Source organism: Crinia signifera, chromosome 8 (genome assembly GCF_055691185.1).
Source record: "Crinia signifera chromosome 8, ASM5569118v1, whole genome shotgun sequence".
NCBI classification, from domain to species: domain Eukaryota; kingdom Metazoa; phylum Chordata; class Amphibia; order Anura; family Myobatrachidae; genus Crinia; species Crinia signifera.
Genome location: NC_139224.1, coordinates 164,230,249 through 164,248,646, shown reverse-complemented (window position 1 = coordinate 164,248,646; position 18,398 = coordinate 164,230,249). Strand labels below are relative to the sequence as shown.

The 18,398-nt window shown below is 48.2% G+C and overlaps 1 protein-coding gene across 7 annotated transcripts in view; it reads right to left on the bottom strand.

Annotated features, from left to right (window-relative positions):
• Nucleotides 1-18,398, bottom strand: part of FGGY (FGGY carbohydrate kinase domain containing) — a 208,090-nt gene that overhangs the window by 33,707 nt on the left and 155,985 nt on the right. For all 7 annotated transcript variants that reach the window (XM_083157627.1, XM_083157622.1, XM_083157620.1 and 4 more), the window contains 5 exons: nt 12,569-12,676; nt 11,346-11,407; nt 5,503-5,650; nt 1,969-2,043; nt 1,036-1,156 (listed from right to left, as the gene is read on the bottom strand). In XM_083157627.1, coding sequence (XP_083013753.1) covers nt 1,036-1,156; nt 1,969-2,043; nt 5,503-5,650; nt 11,346-11,407; nt 12,569-12,676 — 514 coding nt within the window. The remainder of the gene's footprint in view (nt 1-1,035; nt 1,157-1,968; nt 2,044-5,502; nt 5,651-11,345; nt 11,408-12,568; nt 12,677-18,398) is intronic.

Here is an 18,398-nt window from a genome sequence, read left to right as displayed (position 1 = left end):
TCCCCAGCAGATATTGTGACAGTTCCATGGAAACCAGCGCCCTGGGTAATAAATTGTAATCTAAACCAGATAGAAACATTTGCAGATGATAAACTCTGACATCTCTTCAGGGGCCAAGAAAAAAAAAATCCTAAACAAGGGAATCCCCAACTCGGGGAGAGCTGCATATTTGCATTGGTTACTCATTGGGGCTTGTCCAGAGAAACCATAATAGTGGAATGTGTTATCTGCGTATCCTAGCAACCAAAACACTTTCCACATCCCGGTACAAATTCCAGGGGACGGTGCAGAGCGGTTTTCTGCAGATCCTGCAAAGTCTGATACAAGATAACACAGACGAGGGACCGATAAAGGTTTAATAATAAACATACAGTACTGTAATAATACTGTAGCTTATATTATTGTTTCAGGGCTGTAATGTCCTAACGGTCATTTATGAATACATTCCTAAGTGGGGGATCATTTCTTATCTACACTGAGAAAGATGAAAGTTTGTTTGGAAAGGGTGGGTTATATTTTGCCGACATTGATGAAAGTTGGGGGCTGGGCTGGCCGTGAAAGGGGCCGAAGCCGGAGTCGTGCTGATGATAAGAGTGGGGCGTGGCCATTGCGACTGCATCATTGTGGCTACACCTCCCCATTTCGCACGCATCAAATTTGGTTGCGGTTGACTGGCGCCATTGCAGGGAACTTTTCCACCTTTCCGGGGGGGGGGGGGGAATAAAAAGGTTTGCTGGGCAATTTCCACACCTATTTTGACAAATACACTTGGCACTCAAAGGGTTAATAAATCAAGATGTTTTTAATCACAGTCCCCTTCTTAGATTGCGAGCAGGGCCCTCCTACCTTTTTAACTTTCTGTAAATAACCAGTTTGTTTTATCACTGTTTCCAACGGAAGTCGCTGCGCTATATAAGATACAGTTAATAATTACATTCAAACGGATTTCTGGCGCTATGGATGCAGTGCGATGCATACGGTGCGGAGAGGAGCTCATACACTCATCAGCTTCTGTTTCTCAGCCCCGCCTCTTACCTGTGATGTCAGCATGAATCTGTACGAATAGGGGGTTCTTACTCAGCCCCCCACACAGAAACAGACTGCTGATATGATGCCCGGAGAGCTTCATTGTTTCCAAGATGTGTCTCGTTCCCAACTATAAAAGCAAACAGAGAGAGAAGATGAGAGAGTATCGGGGCCGCGGTTTGGGGTGGATTGGTTTCAGGATTGGAAAGTATCTTTTTTGTTTGTTTATTTGGAATATATACACGGAAACCGCAGAAAGTGGGGGCGCTCAGAGGAGAACACGTGTCGGGCTGCAACCAACGCTCTGTGATCTCATTGTGACAATGGAAGTTCCCTGCTCTGTAATTCACTGTTCTAGCTGGAGAGTTGTTCTGTCGCTAAAAATCAGTCCCGGGCCCCAGAATTCCTAGCGGCAGCCCTGCCAGATTCCCAGCCAGCAATGATTGGGGTGGCAGTAGGTGTGGCTTCCCTATTAGGATTGCAGCCACCACCATTGCAACGGCCACACCCACCTTCTAGATAGAATCTGATTGGTTGCCCATAGCAACAATCCATCTTCAATTTAACGCCTATCTTAGTAAATTTAGTACATAGGTGTGGGAGTCACATCAATACACAATCTCAGGAAGTAGCCAATTACAGCTCACACTGATGTGTTTCTTTCTGACCAATAACAATGTTGCTTCCTTTTTACTGACAAAATGATTGAATGAGGATTGGTTCCCCTCGGGAGAGGAGAAATAAGAAGCAGGTAAGGCTAGAGGGGGTGATGTATGCACCTGGTGATCAAGTGGAAGCTGATAACGCACCAGCCAGTGGGCTCCTAACTGTCATTACATTCTAACGTTCCATTAGTTATTATGTATACTGAGTGGGATCAATGTTCTGTGGTATTACTGTAGTCAGAGATATATCGTACACATGACCCATTTATCGCCTCACCGCAATGCTTCGCACCGTGGCCAAGTACAACAGCGCCAGGTCATCCAGGCCCCTCGACAGCGTTAGGCCTACCACCTGGAAACAGAATAAGATCTAAGATAAGGGTTGGATCAATGTGGGTATAAACTAAAGCAGGTTCCCACACTCCTCTGTTACCTGTGCCCAAGCATGGATGTCGTCACAATCTGGACTGCAGCGGCAAAGTTGGCTAAAGTATAAAGGGTCCGGACAGGTTTGTTTCCTGTATGCAGCGCTACTGCGGAATAAGTGGCGGCAGGGATTCTGTATGGTTAGGGAAGGGGGGATTAGAGAGACAAATACAGCCGCCCACCAATGTTTATACCTCCTGCCACATTGATGGCACTGGCACGGGGTGGAAGGTTGACAGTGAAAAGGCCGACATGAGTTTTTCACATTGTTTTGAGCCGACATGAGTCGACCGGTGGTATTTCATACCCTACCATCCACTAGGCCTGGAGCGAGAATATAACAGTGCGCAGAACGCAGCGAGCCACGCGAGGGGACGCGGTACACTGATACGGTGTCCATGTCGACATGAAAACCTAATTTTGACCTTTTTGATTGTTGACCTAATGCTTGTGTGGGCATTCCGACCCTGTTGACCTTCACTATGTCAACATATTTCATGTGTCGAATTAAGCCCTGCGAACACGTCCTGGGTCGTGTCGACCTGGGTTACCTGTTTACACTGCACCGTGAGCTGGGTAGAATTCATGTACAACAGTGCTTTCTACCCGGGATAAAATGCCAGGGTGCTCGAGTCAGATCATTCAACTGGGTGTCTTTCCACTGCTTAATCTACCCGGTTGCTGCGCATTGACCTGTAATAAACCGGGACAACTTGGTGCAGTGTAAACGCTGTATAACTAGTGCCTCCCCGGGCATTGGCCTCGCCCACGTCATTGCCCACAGGATGTATGTGACTGTAGAATAATATGAAGCTTCCCAAACAGAGTGTTATAATATCATAGAGAACGTGAGCAAGGGAACCGTACATATAGAGCACTGTTACGTTTCCTCCATTGAGGTACATTCCGCCGCCCATCATGCCGATGGCGGAAGATCATATGACATTACCCCTAGCCATATTTGTGCCCACTTTCTCTACAGCAGGGGCCACATCTTAGCATCCGCTCTGCTTGTGGGGGAAGTTATTGGCCCCGTACACACCCTAAAAAAAAAAGTAAATCGGCCAATATATATCGATGAACCATTGACCAGTGTGTACCATCGATAAATATCTGTGAACCGCATGGTTCACAGATATATCGCATCGGCTGTGCAACACACAGATACATCTATAGATACATCGGCGCATCGTTCTGTGTGTCCGGGCGATCCACCAACCGGCCATAGAGCCACAGCAGGAGCTGTCTGGCTGTCTGTCGTTGACAGCTAAATGGGGGGGGGGAGTTGGGGGTGCGCATGCAGATGTACCCAGCTGAAGACTAGCTATACCTGCAGGATTTGCCCTGATTTTTTTTATTTCAAACTCGGTCCTCAGGACCCCACACAGTTCACATTTTCCAGGTCACCCGACAGGTGCATTCATTACTCATTAACACATTTTAAAGATCCACAGGTGGAGCTAATTATTTCACCTGTGATTCTGTGAGGAAACCTGCAAAACATGCACCGTGTGGGCTCCTGAGGACCCACTTTGTGAACCTGTATCAGATTGGATGCACCCAGCGTTGGGACATTCTCCGTTTGCCTGAGTGTAGTCAGCTGAAATATTTATACCAGCCAGATCCCTACCCTACAGGTTACTACTCGCTGGCTGCTAATGGCCTCACCAGACAACAGCTGTCTGCCTCAGACATTGCCAGAGGACATCAGCGTCCCAGGCAGTCACGCCGCATGTTACTGGGAATATTATACACACTCTGCATTCTGCCATTTATATCACTTCATTCAACGGGAGGACATTTTTTGCTTTAGTTTCTTTTTTAGATAAAGTCATTATTCCAGAGGACATGAATGTCAGACGCAGATGACAGGTCAGTCAGCGGGTGCAGATGACAGGCCAGACGGCGGGCGCAGATGATAGGCCAGACGGCGGGCGCAGATGACAGGTCAGTCAGCGGGTGCAGATGACAGGCCAGACGGCGGGCGCAGATGACAGGTCAGCCAGCGGGTGCAGATGACAGGCCAGACGGCGGGCGCAGATGACAGGCCAGACGGCGGGCGCAGTTGACAGGTCAGACGGCGGGCGCAGATGACAGGCCAGACGGCGGGCGCAGATGACAGGCCAGACGGCGGGCGCAGATGACAGGCCAGACGGCGGGCGCAGATGACAGGTCAGACGGCGGGCGCAGATGATAGGCCAGACGGCGGGCGCAAATGACGCAGCTCTCCAGCTGCAGTGACGGTGCCAGAGAGCTGTGTCTTCATCCACCTAGAGAAGGGGACCAACCTGCGGGGGACCCTAGGTAGGTGAGTATACTGTATGTATGTATGTTAATAAACTTTTCAGGGTGTGCGTTTTTTTATTTTAGCATTGGTCATTCTGTGGAACTACAGGTCTCATCTTTCTTTACACCATTCTATCAACCCGAAATCTACTGCCCAGGGGTTCCGGGAACATCCCCGGGCTACAGCCCTGAACAGGGGAGACTGGGGGGGGGGTACCCCTTTATTGGGGGTGTCCCCAGAAACTAGGGTGATAATGCTTTGGCCAAGGGGGCTTGTATAATAAGGGTCCCCCAGCTGTGGCATTAAACCGCAGGCTGTTGGAGCCCGATGCTGGTTCTAAAATACAGGGGACCCCTAGTCTTTTTGGTCTACAGAATGATGGTCGACAGTCATTAAGTCGACACCATTAGATCGACATTGGGAAAAGGTTGACATGGGTCTAGGTCGACATGGGAAAGGGTCACCATGGTTTTAGGTCAAAAGGTCATTAGTTCGACAGTTCATTAGTTCAACAGTGTCTAGGTCGACATGGGGTTTTTCAGTTTTTTTACCTGAATGTCAACACAGTCGACATGGGCACAGTTTAAAGTGCACCGCATCCCGGTACGCTCGGCACACTATTTTATTCTCCCACCACGCCCTACTGGATGGTAGGGTATGAAATACCGCCTGTCGGCACATGTCAGCTCAAAAAACAGCAAAAAAAACCCCATGTCGACCTTTTCACTATCAAAGTAATGACCTGTCGAACTAATGACCTTTCAACCTTTTCCCATGTCGACCTTTTCCCATGTCGACCTTATGGTGTTGATCTAATAACTGTCGACCATCATGCTGTAGACCAAATGACCGCATCCCGTCTTATTGTCCCTCCCTATTTTTGGAACAAGGACCCTTCTAAGAGCCCGGTGCTGATTTTTGAAATATGGGGACCCCCACCACTTTTGTCCCCCGTATTCTGTTATGATCGTGGCCTTAGGGGGGGGGGGGCCTTAATTTTACTAAGGAATGTAATGTAATGTGCTTATTGATTTTTCGGCATGCCGTGTTGCAAATACAATCTAGCATTATCTAATTATGCGCCGTCTTATAACTTACCATTCCTTTCAGTGAGACATCAGCGAGGGGGGACCTGTTACCATGGAAATCTGGCCAAACATGTAAATCAGGGGCTAGAACCCCTCCCGGCCGGGACGCCCTCAGCTGGTCCAGGTAATGGTTTAAGTATGTGTATATGCGTTGTCCGCTAGGAAAGAGTCATGAGGATGGAGAGTTACTGGATGGAAAACAGACATTTGTACATCTGTGTGAGGGGAGGGAGACACAACATCAGCAGCTGCGGAGCACTGGCAGTATACCTCTCATTAATAATCAGCTAAAGACCAGCAGCAGCAATCACAGATTAATGCAGAGGTGGGGACAGGAGATCTGGCTCATTCACACGAGCATGAAGTCAGGTTAGGTCATCCACAAAACCGCAGACATTGCCGAATACTCCGCTAGCTTAGGGTAACCCATTTTTTTCTGCAGTCTATCGTCTGAGCAGCAGAGGAGTCTGGGTAGCAAGACCAACGCTCCAAATGTCTGTGCAATATGGCAATGCGCTCGTGTGGCATGAACTCATTTAAAAATTATATTTTGAAACGACTGGCTGGCCGGTTATTGGCTGAGAAAATGTTTTTGTTTTTTAAAAATTCAGTAGCTGCTTCCCGCCGCTATGTGCTCCGCTGCTGCCCGAACCCCGCCGCTGCACATAGGTGTGTGCCTGTGGTGCTTCGTCGCTGGCACACACCGACAGATCGGACACAACACATTGCGGGGATGTCAATCTGATTCGGCCAATTTCCCAAATTGGATACGTTTATGGGAACCTTAAGTGCACCGCATCTTTTCGCTTCGGGCACGGTGTCCCGCTGCACTCAGCACACTATTATATTCTCCCACCACGCCCTAGTGCAGGGCTGGGCAACACCGGCCCTCCAGATGTTGATGAACTACACATCGCAGCATGCCTTGCATCAGTTTCAGCATGGCCACATAGCAAAACTAATGCAAAGCATCCTGGGATGTGTAGTTCACCAACATCTGGAGGGCCGGTGTTGCCCAGCCCTGAGTTTGAATCAGGGCTGGGCAACACCTGATTCAAACTCAGGGCTGGGCAACACCGGCCCTCCAACCGGTGTTGCCCAGCCCTGCCCTAGTGGATGGTAGGGTATGAAGTACCGCCTGATTTGGAAAAAAAAACTTCAAAAACACATGTCATCCTTTTGACTGTCGACCTTACCATTGTTGACCTAATGCTTCTGTCGACCTCACTCATGTCGACCTAAGCCCTGTCCACCTTTAGTGCTGGTCGACCTGGTGACCGTACCCCCACAAAAAGGTTGGGAGAGCGAGGAAACTGGAACAAAGCGGCAAATATTCTGATTCACACCACAGTTATCTACAAAAACTCCTCCCCTCTTAAATACTATTGGCTGTTAAAAATGAAGCTTACTGCCTTAAAGGGGAAACTACCAGCAAACTATTAAAGGGGCAACAGTCAAACCCCTTGTGGTTTAATGTCCTTCATGCTTATTGTCAGCCTTCGGTGGAACTTCTTACTAAACGCTCATCTGAAAGAGTCCTTATATTTACTAAGATCTGGACTGTCAAAAGGTCTCCTGTTCGATGATGTGACCAATGTGCCATGCGGATCAGAAGCGCGGCTGACGAACGTCTCCGTAGAAATATAGGGGCAGTTGTGCCTGGAGAAGAGATAAAATTGAAGATGATAATTCACCAGCCAATCAGCTCCTAACTGTTAAGTTACATGCTGCTGCGTTATCACCATCGATTTTATCGCTTCTCCAGGCTTAATACATCTGCCCGATGTTGCAGATGTATTAAAAAAACTGCAGCATTAGCACAGATTCACAGTCAGGCTGCGTAAAAGACGTAGTCACGGCTATAGTCACGTAATCGCCAAGATGCTGGATGCTTCCCTGGAGCAGGATAAGTCCTGTTTCTTTTCCCTGTTCTCAGCAGTATTGGTCGGTACATCTGTCTCTGGGCCTCAGATGAATCCGTTCCCCCCTATCTGTTGGCGATCCGAGGTAGCAGGATCCTGGCGTTTCTTCTCTACACAATTACCGGTAGCCAATTCCCCTCATCTGTTCTGCATCTTGCTGCTTGTCCTGGGTCAAGTGCTGACAACAGCAGTTTTATTGATGTACTTTTTCAGTGGATCTGGGAATCCTTCTCTCTCCTTACAGATACAGTATACACCTATTAGTACACAACTACCCTAAACAGACTTCCTTTTACTGGTGTCTTACTGTGATTCCGGAATGTGGACCTTCTCCCATTGCTGTGCACTTTGGGCCTTATTCTAGTTCACTCTTAGAGGCAAATTCCTTCTTAGCTGGACAAAACCAAGTGCACTGCAGGGGGGGGGCAGATGTAACAGGTGCAGATAGAATTAGATTTGGTGAGTTATTTTGTTTCTGTGCAGGGAAAATACTGACTGCTTTATTTTTACACTGCATTATAGATCTCACTGAAGAAAAACCCCACCCAAATCTAATTCTCTCTGCACGTATACATCTGCCCCACCTGCAGTGCACATGGTTTTGTCCAGCTAAGCAGAAACTAGAGTGAACTACAATAAGGCCCTCTGTGGGCTACATATTGACATGTATATGGGAGGTGGGGGGTGAATTGCAAACCCTAATTCTAAACGTACTAACATGCTGAGACTTGTAGTGCCACACAGAAAAAATACAGGTGCGGGCATACTGAGAACACAGGCAATCAGAACAATACATTGACCCCAACAGGTAGGTCCTTAACATTCCTAAGGTTCAAGACACGAGACCCCCACAGCCAGCACTTCGTCACAAGCCCAGGTAGAAGGTGCAGATGACCACTCCAGGGGCGGGCTCTTCATGTCATTAGGTCACACCCCTGCAGGGACAATAGTGTTGCGGCTTGTTGTGGGGGTGGAGCCTAATGATGTGATTTGCCCCGCCCAACTTATGGAACAATGCTACGATTCCCAGATGTATGGGAGGGGCAGAGCTAAAAGCCAGTAACCATTCGCCAGTGCAGCCATTTTATGACTGTCCGCACCACCGCCGGCCCATGTGCCAACAATGCACGTTCAAAGTCTGTCAGATCTCACTGTTTCTCGTTATTCCTGAGCGATACTCTGCATTAGTCTCTGCATACCCCCACTCTTTCCGTTGTACAGGTTCACCCTACATCGGCATTATCTGCGGAATGGCTGCTTTGCATAACAGCGCCTGGTGGGCTTAGTAATTTGGCCACTCAGTGTATAATCACTCAGCCAGCGGTCTTGTGCATTTATATGGTCACAGAAGCCCCCGGGGACTTGTAATATCCCTGTAATTTACAGAATGTGGTGCATTATTCCATACAGAGCCCAGGATTTATGGCCGTCTCTGGGAATCTTCCAGTCAGGACATTTACAACGATTCCCTGACTCAATATCGGCATAAAACCTAAATGACGAATGATTGGCCATTGTCTCGTTTAAAGTGAAATGGTAATATTCATTTAGCTGCTCTTGTACACACAGCCACATACTAATAAAATCCCTAGGGGGAGGGGGGTGTGCGCTGGCATATGCTATACCCCCTGACATCTGACCTCTCCGCAGCTGTATATTTACTCTTTGCATACACTCATTTGCAGACATGTTTTTTCAATTAGAGCGTAACATGTGCGCCCTATCAGAGTATATCATTCAGAATAATGTACACTTGGAAGACATTAACATAATTAATTCACATCACCGCTCACATCATTTCACATGCGATGCCGTTTGGAACCAGCTTGTAATTTAATACTTTAAACTTTTCTTAAAAATGTCTTCTTTTTTTTGTCTGGATTTTTTTTTAACTCCACTTTTCTCCCCAGTTGCTTATTTAACTAGATTTTTTAAAATATATATTTAATTCATAATATGGAGTTGTCTTATTAGTGACGAACGACGTGACTAGTTTGACGTTGCCCAGAGCTTGTGGCTTTGGACATTAAAATAAATAAAACAAAATATGGGGGAAAATGATTCCCTGCTTTACGGGAACGTTATATCACCGCCCGGTACGCTGCTGTGTCCCCCGATTAAACTGGCCATTGCAGTGGAGCACAGGATTACCATAGTAGGGTGCAGTGGGGGTAATTTACTAAGATGGGAATTCTATTGATCACCTTATAAAAGATAATATAATTTGATTGGTTACTATGGACTACTCCCATTTTAGTAAATGTACTTGTGTAATTATGTTCAGTCTCATTAAGATTCCCCATCAATGCCTGAGAACGGGGATCCAACTTCAGGCATCCCAACTTCCACCGGGAGACCGGCGCCGGGGATCACAACAACTATTATGATGGCGGCACCAGAATCCCAGAGAGAGCTAGTGTACGGCCGGGGAAGGGGGGGGGGGGTTGTTTAGGCGCTAGTGGGGGGACCTAGGGTAATGCTGCAGGAATAGGAAGGTTAGGGTTAGGCTGCAGGGAGGGGAAGGTTAGGGATAGGCTGCAGGGAGGGGGGTTAGGGATAGGCTGCAGGGAGGGGGGTTAGGGATAGGCTGCAGGGAGGGGAAGGTTAGGGTTAGGCTGCAGGGAGGGGAAGGTTAGGGATAGACTGCAGGGAGGGGGATTAGGGATAGGCTGCAGGGAGGGGAAGGTTAGGGATAGACTGCAGAGAGGGGGGTTAGGGATAGGCTGCAGGGAGGGGAAGGTTAGGGTTAGGCTGCAGGGAGGGGGGGTTAGGGATAGGCTGCAGGGAGGGGGGTTAGGGATATGCTGCAGGAAGGGGAAGTTTAGGGTTAGGCTGCAGGGAGGGGAAGGTTAGGGATAGAGTGCAGGAAGGGGAAGTTTAGGGTTAGGCTGCAGGGAGGGGAAGGTTAGGGATAGGCTGCAGGGAGGGGGGGTTAGGGATAGGCTGCAGGGAGGGGGGTTAGGGTTAGGCTGCAGGGAGGGGGAGTTAGGGATAGGCTGCAGGAAGGGGGGTTAGGGTTAGGCTGCAGGGAGGGGAAGGTTAGGGATAGGCTGCAGGGAGGGGGGGTTAGGGATAGACTGCAGGGAGGGGGATTAGGGTTGGGCTGCAGGGAGGGGGGTTAGGGATAGGCTGCAGGGAGGGGAAGGTTAGGGATAGGCTGCAGGGAGTGGGAGGGTTAGGCACTTAGAGAAGGGTTGGCAACACGGATGTGTTCCTTTCAAAACTTATTGCATCTGCAATTGTACATCAAGGCACTTTGCAGTCTATTGGGCTGTTACATCAGCGGTTCCTATTGTCCACGATAATGGAGCTATTAAATTAGGGATCTATCGGGTCCCAGGGTTGTGGAAATGTGTTGCTTCATGCCGGGATGAGCATTGCCTGCTGAAAAAGTTTTTCCAACTCCCTACTAATATCAAATACAGCGAACGCTTTAAATTGATCTCTCGGGAATTAATGAAATCTTCCGATCTACACTTCTGAAGACCACCAAACATGGCATAGGAGATGCCAATAAGGGGGCACAGCTAGTAGTATCCCCTGACCAGCTTCCAGGCTACAGACTTGAGATACATAAAGCGAGGACAGCCTATCCTCCGAGTCCTAACTCATCACACTGTATCGCCTAGGGGCAAATATTTTCTTGTTGCATTTAGAAACAGAATCTTGCCTCTATGCCTTTGATCCTTGGCCCATATTATCCCAACCTATTTTTTTTTTGTTTAAAAAAGAAAAGCTTTCAATCAGCAAAAGAGACAAAAGTAATTAGAGACACGGATATCTTGGCAGATCTTCCCCATTGTGTAGCTGATGTACGATCGCGGCTGCTTTCTATCATTACGGTAATGACAAATTGAAGAGATTCCAGTAGTCGGGTGAGTGGGTGTTGAGGGAGGGGGGGGGGGGGGGGGTTTAAAAAAATTGCACTGACCTGGCCTCGGCCTTCTTCTGTAATTCTCCAAATCCATCGTGGCTCTGTACAACATGATCAATCTTAAAAGGAGAGAGAAATGCAAATGAAATGAAGTGGAGCGGTCATCACTCGTATAATGCTAATAATCTATTTATCCATCGAGAATGCAATTTACAAAGAGTCGACGGAGGAGCCGTTTAAGTTAATTTACATAGATTTGCTTTACATCAGCAGAACTCTGTGCGGGCAAGTTACATATATTTAACTCTGCAGATATCTGCCGTCAAAATGCATCATCTAGACGAGAGATATCTCTTAGCAATGGCAGATGTGGATGTGGACATTCGGAAGTCTGTAGAGGAAACGTTTACTAAATGGTTATTGTCCGGAGAGAGCGACAGGTCGTTGGTGGATAGCGTCACTTCCGCAACGCACTGCGCTCTCTGGATCGGAACCGTCCTAATCTTGACAGGATTTGTGGTCTGTCATTAATGCAATAGGGAGTTGCAACACTTTTAATGGATTTTGCACTGTGAACTTAAGGGCCCGATTCTAATTCACTCGGCCCCCCGCGTGTTCGCACCGGGGACCGATTTTTTTGAACTGCGCATATGCGCCTGTGCGGCCCACTTGTGTAGTTGCCATGGCGCTCGCACAGGAAGGGCAGGATGGAGGTGGACAGGGGGCATTCGCATGGGGACGTCCAGCTATTCCCGGGTGTACCCACGAAAATGCTGGGTGCGCAAAGGAAATCGCTGGGCAACCGCAGGCGAGCAGCCGTCCACCCTAATTCAGCCCAGAATTAGATTTGTGAGCATGGGAAAAATCATTTGATGGGCGGGGACCCATACGCTACCCTATGAGTGGCTGTTTATGCAAAACAGTATTATTTACTGGATGTTGGGTCTGTATTATAGTGAAAGGTGCCCATACACTAGTAAGATTTATCTTCAGATCTGGCTGGTTGGAACAAAAACATGGTTATGGATGAGTGACAGTTTGTCAGTTTCCAGCATTTCCAAGCAAATGGTCAACTGTCATTTGCTGTCATCCATAACCAGGTTTTTGTTCCAACCAGCCAGATCTGAAGATAAATCTGCGTGTGTATGGCCACCTTTAGCATTAAGCATTAAGTGGATGAGAAGGGTACTGGCACAACCTTTACACTAGGGTACGGGAATCCCCTTTGTGCCACCAGTAACAGCTGTCTGGTTATACAAGACACGTGTGAACAAACTCACTAGTTTTCCGGTTGCACTTTGTCCACCCTCGTTCAACCAGAAGCCTGGAACCATGGCAGAGTAGTACGGGCCCCAGACACCAGGCACGAACACCGGATTCTCGCTGATCTGCACGGATAAACAAAGGCATTAGTAAAATAATACATATAGGGGGTCATTCTGGATGATTCACAAAGCTGCAAATTTCACAGAACGCTGCCCGCCTCCTACACGAACATCCCCTCTGCACGGCGAATGTGGGGCCAAAATCATATCGATGCTCACCGACCCTCGAATGATTTCTCAAGCGTTCACAAATGTCACTTTCTGGTTATTCAGATTTGTGGCGCCCTGCTCCATGAACAAGGCGGGAAGCTGACATCCGTGGCATCAGCTGCCTGCCCCCGGCACCCGTGTCACGGCGCCATTAGCATGGGAACGCCCATAAAACACTGGGCGATCCCTTGGGACAGACCCGTGCCCGCTGCCCCACACCCGCCACTCGCGCTGCTCCATGGGAACGGGCTGGCGACTATACAAGCCGCCGCGTCCGTTAACGCAGATGCAAAACATCGCTTCCCCGTGCAGTTACTAGGTCGACACCTGAGAATGCTCGACATGCCCTAGTTCAACATTGACAAAAGGTTGACACAAGCTTTAGGTTGACATGGATTTTTCACTTTTTATGTGTCTATATGGACATATAAGTCATCATGGATACCGTATAAGTGTTCCGCGTCACCTCTGATGTCTCGCTGCGCTGTACACTATTATATTGTCACTGTCCATTACCGTGACCCTGTAGACCCAGGGACCGGAGAGCAGACAGACAGGTACAGTATGGGAAATTCTGCCGACCTCTAATACCCTTTGCTGTACTGGCCACATTGTCAGTTCTCATATAGAATACAATACTGTATTTATGTACGACAGAACACGATAACACGGCTGATATCACAAAGGCTTCACCAGTTTACTGAGATCGAAAGTCTGAAATCATTGTTTAGTTTGGCTCATGCCACCTGTGAGTGTTTATATTGGACACTTTTCCCAATTATGTCTAAAAGCTTTTTTAAATAGAACATGCATTCCCCCAATCACTGGAATGGATCAATTTAAACACACTTCAGCTTTTAATGCAATCCTTGGGTAACAGACGCAGGCAGCTGAGGGCCTCAGGGGGCCCATGATGAGCAGAGACACAACGTATGAATAACGGACCGTGGATCCGGTATATGACTCGATAGAGGAGGATAAAACGCGTCTTTTACAGAGTCCATCTGGGTGCATTTCGCCATCGCAGGACAGAGATTTCCTTGCCTCTGTGACGGGCGGCTTGCGCCACCATGGGTGCTGAAAATCATGGATCAAGGGATCCGAAGAGCTCAGATCATTATCAGCAGGAGGTGTTGGCCTGTAACAGACGCCTCCTGCGGCATCACCATACAACACTATCAATGCTGCTTCCATGGAACTCCTGAATAACTCCCATAGTGCCTGCGCTGCTCTACAGGATGAGGTCACCAGTGCATCCTCATCAGAAATGCTTTCACTGCACCCAACACCATCCATCTGTGACCATAGGTGAATTTAGCGGTCAGACCGCCCCTAGGCAAAACATTAGTCTCCACCCATCACATCACTGCTCCCTTTATGATGGGTCCGTTACAAATACCTCCAGACTACCAAAGAAGCCCCAACCTCACCTGCCACCCCACTTCACTGCCACAATTTACTGACCACGTGCCTAGCGGGAAATCCACCAGTGTCTGTGACCTGCTGCTATTGGACAAACGCAGATACCTTGCTCTGCATAACACAAGGAGCATTTCAGTCTCAAAGTTGGTCCAAGAGATTACGCTCACCAGGGTCCTGGAGAGGTGGTGGAACTCATATCCCACCACCACCGAATTCTTCCCCTCCCCTTATTTGGAAGAGCCAGGGCCAGTGGTAAGGTTTATGGCATCCACCTGCAAACTGTAATGCTTGTAATGTGCAGGGCCAAGGTGGAGGTTGAACTGGTTCCACTTCACCATTAGAGGTGGGGAACTCTGTTCTACCTTGCCCCCCACACACACTTTAACCCCTGGCTCACACTAGTTTATACTCATACACCCCCTGGACCTCCCCAATGGCAGCTCTGCCTGGTCATTTAGATCTTCCCACCTTTAAGACTGATGCTTGCTCACATTTCATGGAAGATTACTAAAAGGACCCTTGAAGAACACCACCATCCAGGAAAGACTATGTCATCATTACCCAAATCCCTCGTAGACGTAAGCAGCGCTAAACTGTACAGAGCAGGAGACTACAAAGACACCATATTTGCTCCACCATTGTTGGCCGACCTATATTAAGATGAAAAGTCCATGAAACTCGCAGCAGAGCCCTCACCACCAACCACGAGAAGCAGGAGATCTGCCGAGGACACTCATGGACACTCATGGTATGCAGACCTAGCACAGGCTGATTTCACCAGGAAACCAGAGTCCTTCCCAGGACACATCATATGGGATCACCATGTGCTCAGCTCCATGAGGTTCTTTAGGGTCAAGGATACACGCTGCTCTCTCATGTTTTGCTAGCGATGCTTTTCTGGGAAATCCTTTGACAAGAAGAACAATTAGATGTGATTAGAGAGATGTTTGCAATTATAAACAGTGAATGTAAATAGATGATTTACTTGTCAGGCTGATAATGCTGTGATGTCCTTAATATAAACTTTGGAACTGCGTATTTACATCAGGACATGTGAGTCTGGGCAATGTATATTACACAGAGTGGCCTCGAAAATATTTACTTATTGTACTGAATAAGGAAGACTGAATCCCTCAGCTGGGCCGCCCCATAGCCCACTTGGGTGAAGATCCGATGAGCAAGAGGTCACCAGATGACCTTTGACTGCAATAAAAGCTTCTCCTCTAGATCTCTTGCATATAATGGGCCTCTATGACCTAATAACTGGTTATTGCAGAGCAGCAATAACGGCTAATGGATGTGTAATTATCTGCAGATCCATTGATGACATACCCGACTGTTGTCCTAAAATACTAACCTCGATTGCGGTTCGTTAGAGCCTTTCTGAGCATTGTTACTGGTCAAGGCTTTTGGGCCAATCGTCACTGTCAGAATGGGCCTGATTCAGACCTGATCGCACTGCTGCAAATTCAAACAGCCAGCTAAGGCGCCACCCTCTAGAATGTTGACCTTTTGACTGTTGACCTTCCCATTGTTGATTTTTTTGACTGTCAACCTTCCCATTGTCGACCTAATGCTTGTCTCAACCTTGGACCTCAGCCGTGTCAACCTATTTGCGGTGTCAACCTAAGCCCTGTCGACCGTCAGTGGTTGACCCAATGTATGTTCACATTCATTGAATCGACCCTATGACCCATACCCAGGCAGTGTGGCGGTTCCACACCGCCGCCTCGCCGAATCCCAACCCCCCACCGCTGTTTCCCCTGGAACCATGCGAGGGGAAATGTAATGAAGACACATCTCCTTGCATGCCGCTGCCGGAGAAATCGTTCAACCATCGGATGATTTCCCGTCTTCGTAAATATAAGTCACTCTCAACTGACTTATATTTGTGGCTGCTGGGATGTAGACAGGATGGGCGGCTGCGAACCCCCGGCAGGCATCGGGCCACCTGCGTACGCCCATGGGAATGCCCATAAAACACTGGGCGTTCCCATGGCCCAGCACCACCCCCGGCCCTCCCTCCCCTCTGCGAACTGCCCAGTGGGTGAGCAACTCGCTGCGGCCGTTCATAGTCAGGGTTTGGACATGCGCAGAAATGCATGTTCGGAAACCTCGACCGTCGGGGCAGGAGCTGAATTCGGATCACTACGATCCAGATTCGCACCCTATATTCTTTAATACAGGGAGGGGGAGGCACAATATACTCTATAATATAAGAAGACGGGGGGGGGGGGGGGGGGGTAAATACACTAATAGCTAATAATGTTGTGCCTAGGGGAGGCCAGACTCCTGAATCCACCTCTGGTAGTATAGGGGCGTCAGACTGAGGTGACCCACATATATAATATATACAGTATGAGATGTGATCAGCTCTCTCCTGACCTTAAGCATACTTGTGCATTAGGCCGGCAGATGGGTTCTTGGAAAGGGAGAACAGCGGACAGTGGGGTTCTTTGTTTCCAAACGGCCAAAGTAATAAACCAAACTGTTGTGCAAAGGTTGAACATAAAAAAAAAGCATCGGGACAAGCTCGAAAGAGGTTACACATGGTGCCATTTGGCCAGGCAATTTTGACTAGAACAGATTATCCAGAAGCACCCCGTATGTACACAGCGGGCGATGCGCGCCCCCCCCCCCCCCAGTGTTGCTATCGCCCAGCCGAATACACAGTGCAGGCAAATATATTTTGATTTAGAGGCCGCTTGCACTGTGTATTTGGCCCCGGCTGGGGAAGGCCGCCGTCACATACCTCCCAACATTTTCAATTCTAAAAACGGGACATATATGTGCACAGTCGCCCCAAGGGGGAGTGGCCTATGTCAAATGGGCATGGTCTCCTGTGGGTGTTACCCGCAGGCCACACCCCCATTTTCCATCACTATGGGGCATGGTCAGCATGGTGTAAGCTGCTGGTCATACCCCCTGCCTCTCTGAATAGACGCTGTGCGCACTAGGGTGTGGAGGGAGAATATGATAGTGCAGCAAGCCATGCGAGGGGCCCCGGTACACTGATATGTGTCCATCTCGACTTTCTTCGAAATTCAGGGCAAAAACTGTGAAAACTCACGTTGACCTTTGCACTGTCAACCTTCCCATTTTTGATCTAATGCTTGTGTCGACCTTTCCGAACCCTTCTACCTATTTCATGTGTCAACATAAGTCCTGTCGATGCTGGTGACGGTCTTGTGACCACTAGCATTGTAACCGCTTGGATCCCGTTGCCCGTACCAAACCCATTTGAGATATTGGGGCAGATGTATTAAGCCTGGCGAAGAGATAAACTGGAGATAAATTGGAAAGAGATAACGCACCGGCCAATCAACTCCCAACTGTCATATTTTAAACACAGCTGATTGGCTGGTGCGTTATCTGCGTTATCTCCTTCTACTTTATCTCCAATTTATCTCCAGTTTATCTCTTCTCCAAGCTTAATACATCTGCCCCATTGGGCCTTATTCAGATCTAAGCTCAGTACAAATTTGTTTAGAAAATGGGCAAAACCATGCTGCACTGCAGGTGGGGCAGATGTAACATGTGCAGAGAGAGTTAGATTTGGGTGGGGTGTGCTGAAACTGAAATCTAAATTGCAGTGTAAAAATAATGCAGCCAGTATTTCCCCTGCACAGAAACAAAATAACTCACATAAATCTAACTCTCTCTGCACGTTACATCTGCCCCACCTGCAGCGCACATGGTTTTGCCCATTTTGCGAACAAATTTGTACTGAGCTCAGATCTGAATAAGGCCCATTATACAGAATCAAATTGTACGCAAAGTCATTTTCAGAATGTGTACACAACAGAGGCGGGACACTTGTGGCACTAGGTGTCCCAGCATGCCCCTGAGCATCAATCTATTTAGCTTGAGTGGATCTTGGAGCAACGCCGCCACCTGAAACAGAATAATTCATGTTGCATTTACGAGATGACGAGCACACGGAGAACACTGCAGTAAATTTACAGAAGCCTTTGCTGGTAATTCTCCGAAGCTTTCTGAGAAAACGCAAAAAAAAGAAAAAGAAAAAGAAAATGTGTTTTTATTTTGAAGACGGAGGCCGTGCCAAGAGATTCACGTGGCATCAGCAATAAAATCTAAAGGACCACAGTTGGCCACGTGCTCAGCAGGAATAACTTCCAGCAATCCTAACGTG